Source organism: Eublepharis macularius, chromosome 8, assembly GCF_028583425.1.
Source record: "Eublepharis macularius isolate TG4126 chromosome 8, MPM_Emac_v1.0, whole genome shotgun sequence".
Classification (NCBI taxonomy): domain Eukaryota; kingdom Metazoa; phylum Chordata; class Lepidosauria; order Squamata; family Eublepharidae; genus Eublepharis; species Eublepharis macularius.
The window spans coordinates 68074491-68092082 of record NC_072797.1 but is presented as its reverse complement, the minus strand read 5'-3'; the positions used below and the strand labels follow the sequence as shown (position 1 = coordinate 68092082).

Below are 17592 nucleotides of genomic sequence, written 5' to 3'. Positions count from 1 at the left end.
ATGGTGTTACTTGAGTCGCTGGTATTGGAGTTGAGGTCGGATCTGATTGGCTTGTAGCAGCTTCCGGGGTCTTTGGTTTCAACCCATCTGCTGGTGCCATCGCCTTTGGCCACAGGGCAGTCCTCAGTCTGCTGGATCATTCTGAACACGTTTTAGAGGTAAAGTCCTGGCAGATCTTACAAGCCTGAGGATTGTGTTCTTCCCCTAAGCACAGCAGACAGAGCAGATAATTGTCGATTTTAGACATTTTCATGTTGCATTTCGAGCAATGCTTGAATAATGCCTTCAATTTTCCTCTCTTTCCAGATGAAAGAAAAAGGAGTGGGGAAGATCAAGGCCAAAGATTAGAATCAAAGAAATTCCAACGCTTAACTATCGCTACAGTTAGTCTCCTAGCTGGCGGAAAAAGAGAAACTGAGGATGGAGGGCACCGCGTCTCTCCAATATAGGCTGTTTAGGCAGGAAAACAGCCGTGGCTGCGCACGGGGAGGCAGCGTGTGCCCTCCGGAGAAATTTAAAGCTACAGAACCTCCAATTGGCTGGCCTGCAAACACGCAGTCCCATGTGGGACTGCACCAGAAGACTGACAATGAACACAGAAGATGGTCACTGCATAGTAGAACTGTGTTCAGATCTCACTCTTTGTCTCTCTGAACACTTATAACTTGAGACTCTGGAAGGTAGTAAGGCTGGCTTCAGGTTCTTCGCTGCACTTTTCAGTTTTTACTTGGTTATGCTATGCACTACATGTATGGTGCTATCCTCAAAGTAGTTCTTAGTAGGAAAAGGTTTTAGGTATTCTTCCTTGTTTTTGATATAAAACTTTGATTTCACCGAATGACAAACAGGCATTCCTAGGCTTATTTGTTTATTTTCATATGGTACATGCAAATCAGTTTAGAAACTTCTTGGCATTCAAGCATATCTTCATTCTGCAGATACCAATCTTCTCCACATGGGCAAACAAAAAGCTATGTAAGTCCCTGTTCTTAAAGCTGCAGAACTGACTAGTGGCTACTGAGTTTCTACTAGTGCCGAGACTTCTATAGTAGTTTACACTGTATGAGAGAAATTATACAAGCTGCATTGCTCATCTCCTTTGTACTTTACAGGCATTCCATAAACAGATATTTCTTATTTTCTTCATTAATGCTGTTATTTAAAAAGGTTTTGATACACAAACAATAAAACAGGTGCCAGATTTTAGAGATAGTGAATACAGAAGAGAAGGCAAAAATATATAGGCAATGCATTTCAAAATATATTCAAACTCAAGGGGTCTTTTGCTAATGCTAATTCTGTAGAATGTATCTTATGTCCTTTCTGAAAGTGGCTTCCACATATTTAACCTGAAAAAAAAATCCTCTGTATTTAAGCTAATTGCCTTGCTTTGCAGTACAGAGAATTAATTATTGTTTTCTATAAGCTTTGATGCATTGTGGGATTGTGGCCTGTATATTTGTTTTTAAGTGTCAAAAACTATACATTTCAGTAACATGCACATTAGCAAATTCAGCATTCCTTCTTCAGTCAGAAGCTACAAGTAATCAAAGCACCAAACTTTCATGCTACTTTACTTACTAGCCGAGAGCCCATTAAGTAGTTTATTCTTATGCTCTTGTAGAACAAGCCCTTTGCCTTTGGGGAAGAGTACTCCTCCTAACCTGTATCGGAAGCTGATTTTTCAAGTCTTCTGCTGCTCTACAACCAACTTTTTGCCTTGTGACGCCCATGAACAAATACATCAGTAAGTGCTGATGTATGACTCATTTTTGTGTATACTGTAGCTAGGGCCATAATCCAACAGAAAATTAAGTTATCTGAAGCCCAAATTGCTACTGTTTATATTTAGGAACTGTTGAAGTGGCAAGAGAAACTAAAGATGTCATTCTGGAACATGATAATTTAGAAGTACTTATGGCACTAAATCTGAAACTTATCTGCCCAGTTAACAAAAATATTTGACATACATGCAAGGTGAATCTACAGCTGAAGATCTTTGTACTACAGTAAGTTGCTTTTGTGCCATTACGTTAAATAGCAATAATGTACCTTAGATAATTCAAAGTTTAATGTCACATTTTAAGGCTATCTTACACATACAGTTCTGGCAGTAAATCCTCCTAAATTTAAAGAAGCATACTTCTGAGTAAACATATATAGGTTTTTGCAGAGTGAATGTAAAGTTGATTCAGTAAGGAGGCAATGTCTACAAGTGTCAAATGGATCCCCTTGATTTTCCATAAGCAAATTAATAGTATTGTTAGGCCAACATGGCAGGGGCCATAGCAAGTGTATGGGCAAGTGTATGTGCATGCATAAGTGAGAAATGGAAAGCAGTAGGAATAAGGAGTTGCTATGGTAGGATGTTTCATGGCTTTTAGATTAAAACAAAACAGTTTCTGAAAGCACTGTCATTCTTTAGCCATACTTATTGCCCTGTTTAGGTTTAGCATCATCATTTGATTACATATTTCTGTAACAAAGTTAGCATAACAACAAACAATAGCAATAAATGCAAACTAGCAAAGTTTCAAAAGATGAAGAGGGGGCTGGTTTTTTACCGTACTCTGATGTAACAGCTTGAAGTTTCTTTGTTACAGAAGAGTAATATCTTACATAACATGCTTTATCATGTTAATATATCAAATATCAAAAATGACTTGCATATTGGTGTAGGTTTCAGAATACACTTTAAAATGCCAAATGTTTTGATTGCTCTCTAGACAAATGATACCATCATGCTGAAATGCTTTTCTTTTGGGTGATTCAGCACATTAATGACTTCCACTGAAATTTATTAACTGTTCTGTTAATGTGCTACTTTATGAACAGTAAAAGGCTAGCTGTATAGAAGGATCTTTTCAGGAAAGTCAGTGCACCATAATTCCATAAGAAGCAAGTGAACAACTGTGTGTACCCTGTGTGTCCGAAATGACTAGACATTTAAAAACATAAATCACCTGATCTACCCTCCAGATTCAGTATCTAGAACAGGGGTCCCCAACCTTTTTGAGCCTGTGGGCATATTTGGAATTCTGACACTGTGTTGGGTGCAGTAACAATATTGTTGCCAAAAACTGGCTGCTACAGGAAATGGAGCCAGCCACAAAATGTCACATAGTGACAGAGTGTGCCATGGAAGCAGTTTTTGCCAAAGCAATGTTTTTAAAAATCTGTGCAGTCAATCAGTACTCCAATGGCCAATCAAAAGACGTGCTTTGCCAAAGCTCCATCTGGCCCCACTCACTTTCTAAAAACACTTGGTGGGCACTAGAAAAGGTGTTGTCAGGCACAACTGTGTCCACAGTCACCACACTGAAGACCCCTGATGTAGAACATGTGAAACATGCAAGTCATAGTGTGCAGCTGGGACAGCAACCTTCCCTTTTAAAGGGACATGTAGCCAAAAAGTATCCAGTAGTTGTAATCCAACCGTTCTCATGTGTGCCTGGCCTTCCATATGCACAGGGATTGTCACTTCTCTGATAAGGAAACCCAAGCTAGATACATTCTCCATGTATACCCTGAATATCCCCTTTTTGCAGAAGAAAACTATATGCCGTGCTGCAGATCATTCTGTGTGTTTCTAGGTAAGCTCTTTGAGGTCTTCCTTTTGACAGACAAGAAGTTATATTGCTAGTGACCTTAAAGTTGTCGGAGTAACATCCTGGGATATGATGACTTCTTGTGCTTGGGGCAATGTTTCCTTGTGCAAAAGAAGAGTTTTCATCTACATTCTAATTATTAATGCTTTTAAAATGTTTCAAAACATCACCACGTATTTAAGAAGTCATAAAGGGCACTTCACTACAAACTTAGTATATTGTCCAATGATCACCAAAGGAATTTTCCTTTACCAAGACTTGTTTATACTGCAGTAAAGTAAAAAAAAAACCCTCACAAAATGAATGCATGCCCTTTGCTTCCATGGTTAACTGCTCATTCTCTCTTTTGGTTAAGTTTTTTGTTTCCTCTTTTAAAGGAAAATTCTTCTAGGAGTACTACTGAAATGCAAAGACATAAGAGAATAAGAAATACCTGTCTAATACATTAGGATCTTAGCAGCAAAGATCATTATATGCCATCATCCTTTCATCATTTCTGTACATAAGTAAGAAATCCAGGAGTTATAAAATGAATTATGAACTGTTTGTAGTTTATCCTTTTATAGAAATTTTCAACAAGCATAGGCTGCACCTGAAAGAGTAAAGATTGTAACATCATTTTTTTGGGTACAGATGATGTCCAAGTCCGCCCTCTTCCGCTGTCAGTTGGTTACACCTGGACTGATGAAATCTACACAGACAGACATATTTCCCCTTTACCTCTGGTCAGGGATGCATTTCAGTTTGCTGCCCCCTAAAGTGTTCAGTGTGCTTTTCTATAGCAAAAGCATCAATCTGTTGAATAGCCTTTCCCAGAACATCTTTAAAATTACAGCCTTATAACCTGCAAATATATAAACAGCTGCACAGTTTTATAGTCATGAGTAATTACAACTGTATCTTTAAAAGCTGCACCTATCTTCTGTGACTGTAACCTTAACATTTAATATAATACTAGATACTGAAATGGCAGAAGTCTGAGTGATGTTTTGTTTATAGTCAAAACACAATATAGAAATGGTTATCAAGAGTAAGGCATTCTTAACACCAGTTTCAGGAGTGCATTGGTTTCACAGCCATCTGAATAAACTTTTCAATCTTGAATTTGTGGAATGTTTTTGCATATAAAGTTTTCATTTGTAAACAGTTTGTAAATTATCACTGGTGAATGTAAAATGATTTATATGTTGTTTTAAAAAACATTTGGTGGATCTTATGCCCATCAAATTACTGGCTGATTATGAGTTTCAAAGGAAGCACATTGAGGAAATATGATCTTTAAGAAGTGCCTATTTTCTGTATGCCACAATTGTTCATTTCAGCTAGCAATAAACACTCTACATGAAATATATGGGTTGATCATAAGGAGTGTTACACACTCCCCCTTCTTCATTTTACTTGTTGGTATTATTGTAAATATCACTTTATCCATGGCATGCCAATAAAAGACTGTGTACTATTTTTCAGAAGCAGTCACATGCATTGGTTGAGATCACCAGCCAGTACATTTTGCCTCTTATAACACAGCCACCGGGGGGGGGGCCATGCTTCTAATTCACTCCAAGGCCTAAGACTCTCCTTCTGATGCTGGTGGTGGAAGGTTTGCTTTCCGAGGTTCAGTGAGGTCTGTTGCTTCTGTTTTTTCTTCTGCTCTTTCCTCCAGATTGCATTCTTGATTTGGAGTTTCATTTTGGCTGGGCTTACAGCTGTCATGGCTGCCATGACAGCTTGCGCTTCCCAGACGAGTTGATGCAACAACAGCTTTCACTGCAGCCTGGTGAAAAACATGAGTAGTTAGATTTCTTGGCAATAACTAGTATTCCATTATGTATAAGGCCCTTAAGACTTCTCTCTCTCTCTCCCTCTTCCTCTTTTACACATGCATGCATGCACACACATGGTTTCATGGCATTTACCCTGGGGTAGTTGTAATCTGCTCCTGCCACTTATATTGCTAGGGAACTACTTCTGTCTGGTACTCTTTCAAGGCTTGTATCTATCCAAACTGATCAAATCCATGTGGTCTAACAAAGCAAGCTGTGTGTTGAAACATAAGCCTATTGGGATTCAGCCTGTTTCTGTGAAAACGAGGCAAGAAAAGTTGTCTAGTCAGGTAAGTCTTAATGGATTTAAGCATTTCCTACCTCTTTTAGTATTTCCTCAGATATGCCTCCCCTATTTTGCATTATTTTGTATGACACCATCTATTTGTCAGTGTGGCAAGGTTGGAGAAGAGAGGGAATGTAACTGTGAGGCAGCAGCATGCTGGGTTTAAGGATTTATTATGTTCTTTCTCACACTGTACTAGTACACTATCTAAATATATTGCAATGGGCATTATCCCTGGAAATAAAATAAAGAGGCATACCTGCAGTGTGATGCATACCCAATTTTTCATTAGTCCAATAAATGTCAAAAGCCACGTTATTTTGGAAACAAAATTGCTTAATTCTGTTTTGCTCAGTGCATTTAAACTAAACACAGAAAATGGAAAAGGCCTTCTTTAAGCCTTGAATTATCATACAGCATCTTCCATTAATGAAATATAGCAGTAGGCCCTTGGTACAGCAACTTTTTATATTCATGTATATATTGCAATCAGATTATTTGTATTCAGTCAAAAACATTTATGTAAGATAAATGTATGGTATGGATTTCATGTTGATTGTTCTAAACAGAAACTTAGAATATGTGAGAAATGGCCAAGATGTCTTCAGACTGGACATTTGTAAACTTTAAAAAGGGTTTTCATCATGAAATAAGGATTAATTTTTAATTTGTAATATGAGACTCTATATTCATGCATGTTTGTAAATGAATTCCATTAATTCATTCATTAGAGCCCCAATGTCATGCTATTTCAGAAGTTTCTGTAAGATTATTTTGGGTCATTTTTGTATCTAGAAGATACCATCGCAGATGTTTGGTTTTGCGTTGCTCAAAACTATGAATTTGTGTCCGTAGAGATAACATGCCCCTTCTTAACAGCAAAGATGTTTTAAAATAAACATATAGAGTTGAGAAAGAGGCCTCAGTCCTACTGTTTCCCCATTTCTGCTGCTCCATATGGAGGTATTGTGCGCACATGCGGCAGCAGAAAGGGGAAAACTCTCCTTCCCTGCACTGTTTTTTGCACAAGGGGGAAAGCTTCGGAGAAAGGCAGGAGCTTTCCCTCCCCCAGAGGCAGCTTTATGAGCACATTTGCATGCTTTTTAAAAATAGAAGCAAATCCCTGAGATGATATGTTCCTGTGAAGAGCACAGGTTGTCTCCCTGCAGAACTCGTAAAAGAAGTAACGTGTAGAGGGACTGTCAATTTCCAAAGAAAAGGGAAGGTTCACTTCTGGAGCAGTAACAGGGAGAAGTTTCTAAGCCCAACAACATAAGAAAGTGTCTATCACTAAGCTGAGGCTATGATAAGCTGCCTTGATACGTTTTTTTCTGAATCAGCTCTATGTCGGACATTAAATACTACCGCCCATGGTTATATTTAATTTGACTCTAGGTAAAACAACTGAGATGGGGGACTTTTTTGGTGGTTTTATAACCTTGCTGATTTCTACAGTTTTCAGAAATGTACCTTAAGTTTACGCCGAGCATTGAATTCTTGCAGTTTCTTTTGGGCTGTATCCATATGAGCAAAATTTGCTGCTTTTCCTGTGACCCAGGGATGTTGTAAAGCTTGAAATGTGCTGAGACGCTTCTTAGGATCAAGCACAATTAACTTCTTAACCTGCATAATAATAGTATGAACTAATAATAACACAAACACGATTTTATAAAAATCTCATAGTCCCCAGGCCGATAAACATACACAGCAATGAGCTGTTCATGCTGTTGCATACCTAGGGTTAGATCCAGCAATCTCAGTGGAAGGTGTTGACTTACACAGATCTTTTCCTTATTCTTCTCCTGGCATTCCTTTTCAACTCTGGGGAAATTGATGGAAGGAGTAGGAGGAGTGATTCTGTCCCCTTCCCCCCTCACTCTGTGCAGCCCCCTGACCCTCATGGCTGTTTGTCCACATGGGTCTATTAGTCTAAATGGCAGCATTTAGATGCCAATGGATGGCTGACATTCAATGTTGGCAACACCAATCAGTTGTTTGAAAGAAATGTGGAAACTGAATCACTGTATTATAAACGGCGTCTAGGATGGCTGCAACACCTGTTCAACACTGCTTGCTCAACTATACCATTACTGTAGCCCTAGTCTGTTGCCTGTGTTGAGACCACCAGTATGTTTGATACTCCAATATGTGGTTGTGGAGTCCAATCCTGAGCTTCTTACTTACTACTTACTTGCATGGTAAAGCTGTTTGGCAAACGTACTATTCAAGTGCAACTGGGCGCTGGTAAATATGGGAGTGGGACTTACCAAATGCCCTTAGCTTCAAGCAGTAATGCTTGCTGCTTATCCAACCTCTCTAGTATCCCATCTGCTGACAATGGAGCCACTTTCACCCCGCTGCTACACTAAGCCTATACAATACTAGATCTGTTAGGAACAAGGTTGCATGCATTGCTATATGTTGCAGGAAGAGAAAATTTATGTGGCTTGCCTAACAGAGACATGGCTTCAGGAAAATGACAAGGTGTGTCTATCCCAACTAATTCCCATTGGCTAAGCAGTCTTACACCAACCTCGCTATGGTAGCCAGGGTGGAGGGGTTGCTATTATTCTTTGGAAGTCCTTCAACTTCCGTAGACCTCCAGTACAAGCTATGGCTGGTATTAACTGCATGTTCCTGTCTCTAGGAATTAAAATCAGACTGGGTATCCTGCTTGTTTACAGATCACCCAGCTCCCCTATAAGCACCCTTTCTGAGTTGGCAGAGCTGCTAGCAGACATGGTATTGGAGACACCTAGACTTATTGTTCTGGGAGACTTCAACATCCATGCTGAGTGTTCCAAGTCAGGCCTGGATCAGGAATTTATAGCTTCCCTGGCAACCTTGGGCCTCTCTCAAATAGTGTCAGGCCCTATACATGATAAGAGGCCATACATTAGACTTAATATTTTGCACTGAGCCTTTGAGGGAAAACCTTGGTTCAGCATTGGAAATTCGGCCTGAACCATGGTCAGATCATCATCTGCTGAAGGCAATAGTGAATATAGCCCCAACACCCCTCAAAATGGGAGGTTCAATTAAAATGATTCACCTATAAAGGCTCATAGACCCTTCCAGATTCCAAAATGCCTTGGGGGGCTTTAGAATTCCAGACACATGCTCCACAGAAGCTGCTGTACGAGTGTGGAACACAAAGCTCCTTGAAGCTATTGACACCATTGCTCCTTGTCAAGTCCTCTGGCCCTTGGGACGTAAGCCAGCACCATGGTTTACTATGGAGCTGGCTGACCTGAAGAGGGCCAGAAGACGTCTAGAAAGACACTGGCGAAAAACTTGCACAGAAGCCGATAGAGCTTGCTACAGAATACACTGGAGGTTCTATGAAGTGGAAATGAAAGTGGCAAAGAAACGTTATTTCTTGGGAACCATTACATCAGCTAGTTCACAACTGTCCCAACTGTTTGGGGTATCCAGACACCTTCTAACCCCTAAATCTGAACCTTTACAGTTCCAAGAACAGACAATTAGCTGTGAGGCCTTTGCTAAGTTTTTCGCTGATAAGATAGCATGAATATGCTTTGATCTAGCTGCTAGCTGCTATGTGAATGAGATAGGAGAAATGCTTAATACACCATCTGGCCTACATTTAGACTGATCTGAACCAATTACAATGACAGACCTTAACAGGATCCTGGCATCTATGAAAGCCACTACTTGTGTTCTCGATCCTTGTCCATCTCGGCTGTTAAAATCAAGTAAAGATCACATAAGTGAACCACTGAGATCTATTGTAAATCAATTGCTAACTCAGGGCTCCTTCCCCCAGCCACTCAAACTGGCAGTTATCCATCCACTAATTAAAAAGCCATCCCAAGACAAAACTGATGTGGCCAATTATTGCCCAGTCTCTTATCTGCCCTTTCTGGGCAAAGTGATTGATAGAGCAGTAGCTGACCAACTCCAGATTTTCTTGGAAAACTCTAGCGCTAAACCCTTTCTAGTCTGGATTCAGACCAGGGCATGCATCAGAGACGGCACTAGTAGCGTTAGTGGATGATCTCCATCTGAATATAGACGGCCATGCTTCCTTATTGCTCCTCCTGGATCTGTTTGCAGCCTTTGGCACAGTAGACCATGCCATTCTGTTGAGGTGTTTAGAAACAGAAGTGGCCATCAAAGGGTGTGCCCTGGACTGGTTTAAATTGTTTCTCACGGAACAGACTCAAAGGGTTGCTGTTGGAGACCAGCTATCTCCAGAATGGGAACTATCTTGTGGGGTCCCGCAGGGCGTATCTCCCATATTATTCAATGTGGGTCTGTAGGTCAGCAGGATAGGCATACCTACCCTGACCAAAGGGCGCTCTGCTCCCCTCTGCTCGTAAATGCTTAACAATGCAAAGTTTCTCTCAGCTACGTGCAGTTTTGCTGGTCCTGTCAGTAACTGGTTAACTGGATGTCAGCACAGATAAACATTTTGTCCTTGGTCTTCAGTCCTTGTGTATGCATGCTATGCTTAAATAAAAGAGCCACTGCCTGGCTAGAAAAGAGTGGCCTTCTCAGACTGATGCTCAGAATCTTCAACCCTGTGTCATGTCATTCCTACAAGTGGCGCAGCTGAACAGGGACTCCACTCACCAACGCCTGGCATAGGCCCCTTGAGTGCACTCCTTTGTCGCTGTCTCAGTGACCCCTTCATTGGTGAGTATGGGAGGACAATTTTCACATGCCCAGTGCAGGCATCTAGAGGAACTCCGGTTCCTGGTTCAGAAGTCCGGCGGGACCGTGACTTCTTGTCAACTTCACTCCTTGTTTCAGGAGATCAATAAGTTGTGCCCCTGGTATCCTGAGAAGGGGTCTCTCTGCCTCAAGGACTGGGAGAAAATCAGCCGGGGTCTCCATGCCCCGCCACGAGCTCATGTAGAATTGTTGCATACCTGGCATCAATGCAGGCATGCAGTGAAGTTTACACCCGTTCCAATTGCTCAATTGTCCAGGGAATGTCCACCAAAGTATGCTGATGTGCAATTGCTTCCTCCAGCACTGCTCAGCTCTCCCTTCCCTCCACAACCTTCTGCGCCCCCCGGTAAAGATTTTAATTATCCACCTTCCGCTGGAGGAGTCCCAGGGCGGCTTGTGAGGGAGGTTCTGGAACGTGAGCTCAGGCAGGCAAAATCCGAGGATGTGGCAGAATTGCCTATGATAGGCATTTTTGGGAACGACCACAGCTGCCCCAACCGTTGGTGTTCTATCCAGCCCTGCCTGACTGGACGTGGTTGGGTCCTGTTCCCTTAATAACCTGGGGCCGAGGGTTTGCTTCTGTTCTTTCCCCTACAGGTCCTTTGTGGGTTCCAGCGAAGTGTGTCCTGCCTGCACATGGCGTGGCATCAAGTGACAACCAACCTGGTGCCCGAGATGGAAAAGGTCAGCCTGGAGCAAGCTCAGCGACCCTTCCACCCCCTCCTGAAGGGGCTGAGGGCGCCGCGGGCCCCATTGGTGATGTGGGGAGCTGTCAAGCGACTGACCGGCAAAGCGCTACAGGTCCTGCAGGCCAACAATCAGCCGGAGACACCCGAGAATCTGTGTGCTGCCATCTTTGCGGTTATAACTGCCAATTCACTTCTCATTCTGTGTGTGCTGTTTTGTTTTCTGACCCCTGTCCAGACAAATTCCTTGCCTGACCACCTGCAATATAATCTTTGGGAACGTCTCGCAAAGCAGGTTAACGTTTCCTCCTTTTGTCTGAGAGAATCCACTGATATGCACATGCTTTTAGCTTCTTGTTTAATCCCAGTATGTACCCCCTTGTCCTATCTGTTGAATGATACTAACCTTAAGATGTTTATAGACCGAACGCGAATTGGGTACCAGCAAATGTATGATTGGGGAAAGATTTCTTATCAATTACCTTCTCACGCTGTGTCATTGTATACTCCTTTTATAGCGTCTAATAGCGTTGCTAACCAGACTACATGAACACGCATTGTGAATTGCTCAACCAACCCCAAAAAGTCTCACTGTTTGTCAGTTGGACCAAGTGTTATTAATTGTTCCACTGTTGAAAATGCAACTTCTGCCTTTGCTTATATTAGTTTGCCCCCCTGGGTGGTTTTTCTCTTGTGGCTCCCGAACTTTCAACTATATTCCTGCCAATTTGTCTGATACTGCTTGTTGCTTAAGTCATCTTACTGTTGTACTCCCCACCAAAGAAGATTTGTTAATCCCCACTCGAAGACGCCAAGCTGCCCCGCTAGATTCCAGCTGTGACTCTACAGTGAATCTCCTAAGTGAGGCAGAGGGCGTGGCCCTTGCAGCCTCTCTGGTCGGCATTCCAGCGCTCACCATTGTGAACCATCGAACTCTTAGCAAAATAGCTTGCAGCCTGGCAAAGACAATAAACACAACTTCTATTGCAATTGCCGCCCTGAATGCTGAGCTCATAGAGCTCAGACGTGCTGTTTTGGACAATCGCACTGCCATTGACTATTTGCTGTTGTTGCACCATCTAGGTTGTGAATCTGTTAAGAATATGTGTTGTTTTAATGTGTCTGATAATTCACAAAAAATATCTGTTCAGTTGAATAATTTACATAACCTAGCTTCTGATATTAAGCAAGATCTGTTACCTTCCTGGTGGGCCTCCTTATGGTCCTGGCTGCCTACTGGATGGCTCAATCTCTTTGTCCAATATGTAAATGGGTTTTTAGCATGTTTAATTCTAATTTGTTGCCTGTTACAGTGTCTCCCTGCTCTTGTAACTATGGGGTCGAGGGTGATTGCTAAACAACCTCACGTGTATCCATTAATGGCCCCTCAGGCCAAAGCTTTAGCCAAACAACTGCGTTATTACAAACTGCATGCATCTGATGTTGGATCCAATCCAGAGTCAGATACTGAACAGGACTGCTTGTTGTAAATTGATTCCTGCTCCTAATAAATAAAACGAAAAAGAGTGGAGTGTGGGTCTGTAGGTCAGCAGGATAGGCATACCTACCCTGACCAAAGGGCGCTCTGCTCCCCTCTGCTCGTAAATGCTTAACAATGCAAAGTTTCTCTCAGCTACGTGCAGTTTTGCTGGTCCTGTCAGTAACTGGTTAACTGGATGTCAGCACAGATAAACATTTTGTCCTTGGTCATCAGTCCTTGTGTATGCATGCTATGCTTAAATAAAAGAGCCACTGCCTGGCTAGAAAAGAGTGGCCTTCTCAGACTGATGCTTGGAATCTTCAACCTTGTGTCGTGTCATTCCTACAATTCAACCTCTATGTAAAACCTTTAGGAGAATTTGCAGCTATGGAGTGGGATGTCATCAATATGCAGATGACACCCAACTCTATATCTTGCTATCCAGGTCCCCACAGAATGCAGTAGAAATCTTAGATCACTGCCTGACAGCTGTGGTGAAATGGTTGAAAAATAACAAATTGAAATTGAACCCAGACAAGACTGAAGTGATGCTTGTTGGGAAGGCAGAGATCTTGAAAGACATTGTACTTCCCACTTACGATGGAGCCAGTTACCAGGTAGATGCAGCCAGTTGACCGAAGAAGATTGGGAGGCCTAATCAAAACAACACCTTTGTTTACTTTCACTTTACCTTCTTCAGCTAATTAGAACTTAGCTTAGAATGTATCTAAGGGGGGAGTAGAATGGGTTGGGCTTGAAGAAGGTAATGCTTAGTAGGGGGAGGGAACGGTTATTCCTGTCAATGAAATGTCTACTGTACTGAGTTCTTTGATTGTCAATAAATCTTTAACTCATGCATCCTTGGATTTGTGCAGTGAAGTTACTTGAAATGTCTAAACTGGCAGTCTCTGACACTTTCTCTGTGGTGGCCCCTACCCTGTGGTAGGCCTGCCTAAGGAGGTCAAGAGAGCTCCCACTCTCCTGGCTTTCCACAAACAAGGCAAAACCGAATTATTCAAAAAGACTTTTTACTCATATGGGATTGAAGTATTGCAGAGAGAGGGCCTCAGATGCTTTGCTAATGAGTTAGGGACCATAGACTTCACCACTATGTTGCCTTGCATATTATCTGTTGTTTTGAATATGTACTCCTATATATTTACCACCTGTGCTTCATGTTATCTAATGTCAGTCCTATAAGTGACTATGTTCTGTTTCAGCAATTCTTCAACTCTGTATTGGATCCTTGCTAATGCTATGTCTTTGTAAAATCCTATGACATTGTTTATGGAAATGTCCTTGACACTGTATGCAAATGTCCTTGATACTGACTGTACTAATCTCACACTATGTAATCCGCCTTGAGTCTCAGTGAGAAAGATGGACTATAAATGACGCAAACAAACATATTTCTGCCGCTCCCCTCTCCTCTCTCCTCTGATGGGGATCCAGTCTACCCCCTACCACCACAAAAGATCAGAAGGTGACAATGCCAAATATCTCTTTGATGCTATGAATGAGATTCCCTCTCCAGTTGCAGGATCTGTGCATGCAGCTTCTTTGAGTGCATCGCTCTTACCAGCTTGCAGCAATAAATTTATATCCCAGCATTTTACCAAACAAGAATAGCTAACTGATTAGCACCAATTTTCCTTTATATTTTCCATCACTTTTGGTTAAAGAAAACTGAAATGGAAGAAAAAGGAATTATTTAAGGGCTCTCAAATTTAATCATAACAGGCCTATGAAGTCAAGAAATAAGTAATAAGCCTCTTCTATCCTAAATTCAAAGACCAATGAAATCCATAAGATTCAATTATGTGCAATGTATTTATGGCACCTAAACAAAGACAAATAAGACATTTTGTCCCATCTTGAAAATGCTTAGAATATAGTATAACAAAAACGTTTTGAATTTCTAAGCAGCTTTTATGCAATTATATTGAAGCTGTACAGCATCTCACAGAGCCATGTGTATAAGTGACATGGAAGTGAGTGTTTGTTACTGTATCTTGAATGCAGTAACTGAATTCTGCAGATTACATTTAGCAAGAACTGTAGCTGTGCATGTTCATCTTAGCAGATCCCCTATCTCTTGAATCCAATAAGAATGAGGCAATGCAACTAATGCTTTAACACTGGTAGCCTCTGAATGGATCAAAATGAATGTCAATTAGTCTGCCTTGCTCTGTCGAAAACAGAATAGAGAAAGCTCTTATGTGAAAGCAGAATTGTACTAAGGAACATTTGGTGCGTCATTCATTTGACATCTTGCAATTGTAAATATTGCCATTCAGCAAATGTTGGCAAATTCTATCTAGACCTCAGCTGAGAAATTGACAAAAACTCATCATTAAAATTGATTCAGAGTAAAAATTCCCCTGTCTGTCCAAACCTTACATAAAAATATTTCCTGATTTTTAAATCTGAATTGGCCCATAAATGTTAGTTTAGCATCTAAGATGTGTCAAATTGATATTGATGTGATATTATGCTCCTTACTTCTCTAACTGCAGAGACTGCAAGAGGAACAGAATCCATTTTAACATAAGTAGATCCTAATGCATTCCATTTAAAAAGTAGCTCCAAACATGAAGCCTCCAAGAGACTCCAAGAGAAATAATCCAATGGACAGTAGCAATTTCAATAATTTGTACAAATGAACAAATATGCATGATGATATAAATTAGGATCAGGAAAACCAAATGCTTCTTCATTAATTGAAAGTTGTGTTCTCTTTAAAGAAATCCAAGGTGGTGATGAACTCCACATAAATTTCCAAAACAAAGTATTCATTTTATGGATATATCTACAAGGTATATAAAAAGGAATTGCATGCAAAACATATATAATTCTAGGTATAATATTCATTTTGAGTGTATTTACTTTTGTTATTTACTTTACCCCATGAGTGTATTTGCTTTACCCCATAATGACAAGTTTAGAGTTGCCCATCTACCCAAATCCAAAGATATATCAGCAAACCATTTCTGTTAGCCTCTTGCCATGAAAACCCTGCCAGGGGTTGCCATAAGTCAGCTATGACTTGAGGGCACTGTCCACCACCAATCATATAAAGGCTAATTCACTATAGTGAGAGAAAGAAAAAAGGCAGTGTATAAGAAAGCCAGATTAAAAGTATGCTTCTGAAAATCACTAAAAGTGTATAGTTTTGTTTTGAAAAGTAGTAAATGGTTACAGACACACGAAGCTGCCTTATACTGGGTCTGATCATTGGTTTATCAAGGTCAGTATTGTCTACCTAGGCTAACAGCAACTCTCCAGGCTCTCAGTCAGATTTTTCTGTATCACCTATTACTTGATCCTTTTAACTTGAGATAAAAGGAACCAAACCTGGGACCATCTTAATGCAAAGATCCTCTGCCTCTGAGCCATAGTCACAGCCTCTCAAGGCATCATTTCTATCTGATTCAAGAGATATGGTTCTGCCATGTTGAACTAATGCTAGGATGATGTATAGGTGCAGATCATTTGTCTGTTGGCATCAGAACAAGTTACTTAGCTTAGCTTATGATAAGCTTGTCACAAACTCATCTCAAAAACCATTATAGTGATAACATAATTTACACAGGTGCCAAGTTGTTCAGTTAGACACCTAATTCCCTTGATTGTCCTTGCTCAAAAAAAAGGAGGCTGAAGGAGAGAGGTACACTGTGGCTTTGATACATAAAGATTGTTGCTAGCAGGGTATATAGCTGAACTGGGATCATATTGAACCAACTGCCCATTTGGGTCCACATTTACAGTTTTGGTTCTGTATATTTATAATACATTAATAAATGATTATGAAAGGAGATGCAATACATAAAGTACATTGCTGATTCTTCTGAAATCAATGGTAAAATTAGCAGAACATACCAAATCCTTGGCGTTTAGAGAGACGTCATCCCACCAGGGGGAAACAAAATCATATTCACAATTCAGAATCCTCTTGAACATATACTGATCTCCTCTTTCATCATAGAAGGGTTCAAACCCACAGAGACTAGAAGGAAAGGAGACAGGAGTTTGTTAAACTGAGAGACAGGGATAGCTTGATCATATAGATCAGCTTTAGCTGACGTAACAGGATCTTATGCCTGTGGAAGAGATGGAGAAACTTGCAAATACTTGGATATTAAATGTGTTGTAATTTTGGATCTAAAATAGTCATTGTGAATATGAAAAACTGTATTTAAAAAAAAGAGCCAAAGTACAAATTAAGGAATATTATGTAGTACAGCCTTCCTCACAGTGCAACCTTTCAAAGCATATTGACTGCATGTTCACTCATTCATCCAATAATTACTTTTATATAGAAAACTAGATCTTCAAGGGAAATATTCTAACCTAGCTTTCTCCTTGATGTGGTCATTTTTCATGTTTGGTCTTATGGATGCTCTAGATACCCAGAGATGGATCAGTGTTTCAGCAAATGGAGCAGGTTCACAGAAGTTATTTTTATCAGCTTTCCTCCACCAGTCTCCTGCACCCTCAAAAACTGCTGCTAAAGTGTGGGGACCTTCCGTAACACCATAAAAAGTAGCACATGAGGCCACAGCAAGAAGGGGGACTGCACAGGACTTCTTTCTTTCACAAGTTGAGCTCAAAGTCACGTAAGCAAGCTCCACTTGCACAAGAGTGGCTATGTATGTAGGGGTGAGCAGGTGATTTCGGCTTGTTTTTGCTCCAGTCCTCTACGCCACAGACATATTGTTCTGAAGGGCACTCTCATTCTCCACCATGGTTGTTCAGAGGGCTACTGGGGAAAGAGAAAGCTGTTAAAATAGCCTTGTTCTGTTCACAAAAACCAGGTATTCAGCGCAGAGAATAAGGTCATAAGAGGTTGACAGAATACCAGGAGTTTGCAACTGACATTACAATTCTAACTTTAGGTTCTACAGAATATTTTGGAGAATCTTAATCTAGATATTTGGAGATTTGAAAGCATCTCACACTGGGCTGTAAATGGAAGCAAAATATAATTAGAAATATTCTCCTATTCTATGGC

At 40.8% G+C, this 17592-nt stretch overlaps 1 protein-coding gene across 1 annotated transcript in view; it reads right to left on the bottom strand.

Annotated features, from left to right (window-relative positions):
- Nucleotides 1-5175: 5175 nt before the first annotated feature.
- CAMK4 (calcium/calmodulin dependent protein kinase IV) overlaps nt 5176-17592 on the bottom strand; it is a 184687-nt gene continuing 172270 nt past the window's right edge. The window contains exons 10-12 of the mRNA XM_054986096.1: nt 16461-16587; nt 7188-7340; nt 5176-5382 (exon numbers count right to left, since the gene is read on the bottom strand). Of these exons, the coding sequence (XP_054842071.1) occupies nt 5176-5382; nt 7188-7340; nt 16461-16587 (487 nt within the window). The remainder of the gene's footprint in view (nt 5383-7187; nt 7341-16460; nt 16588-17592) is intronic.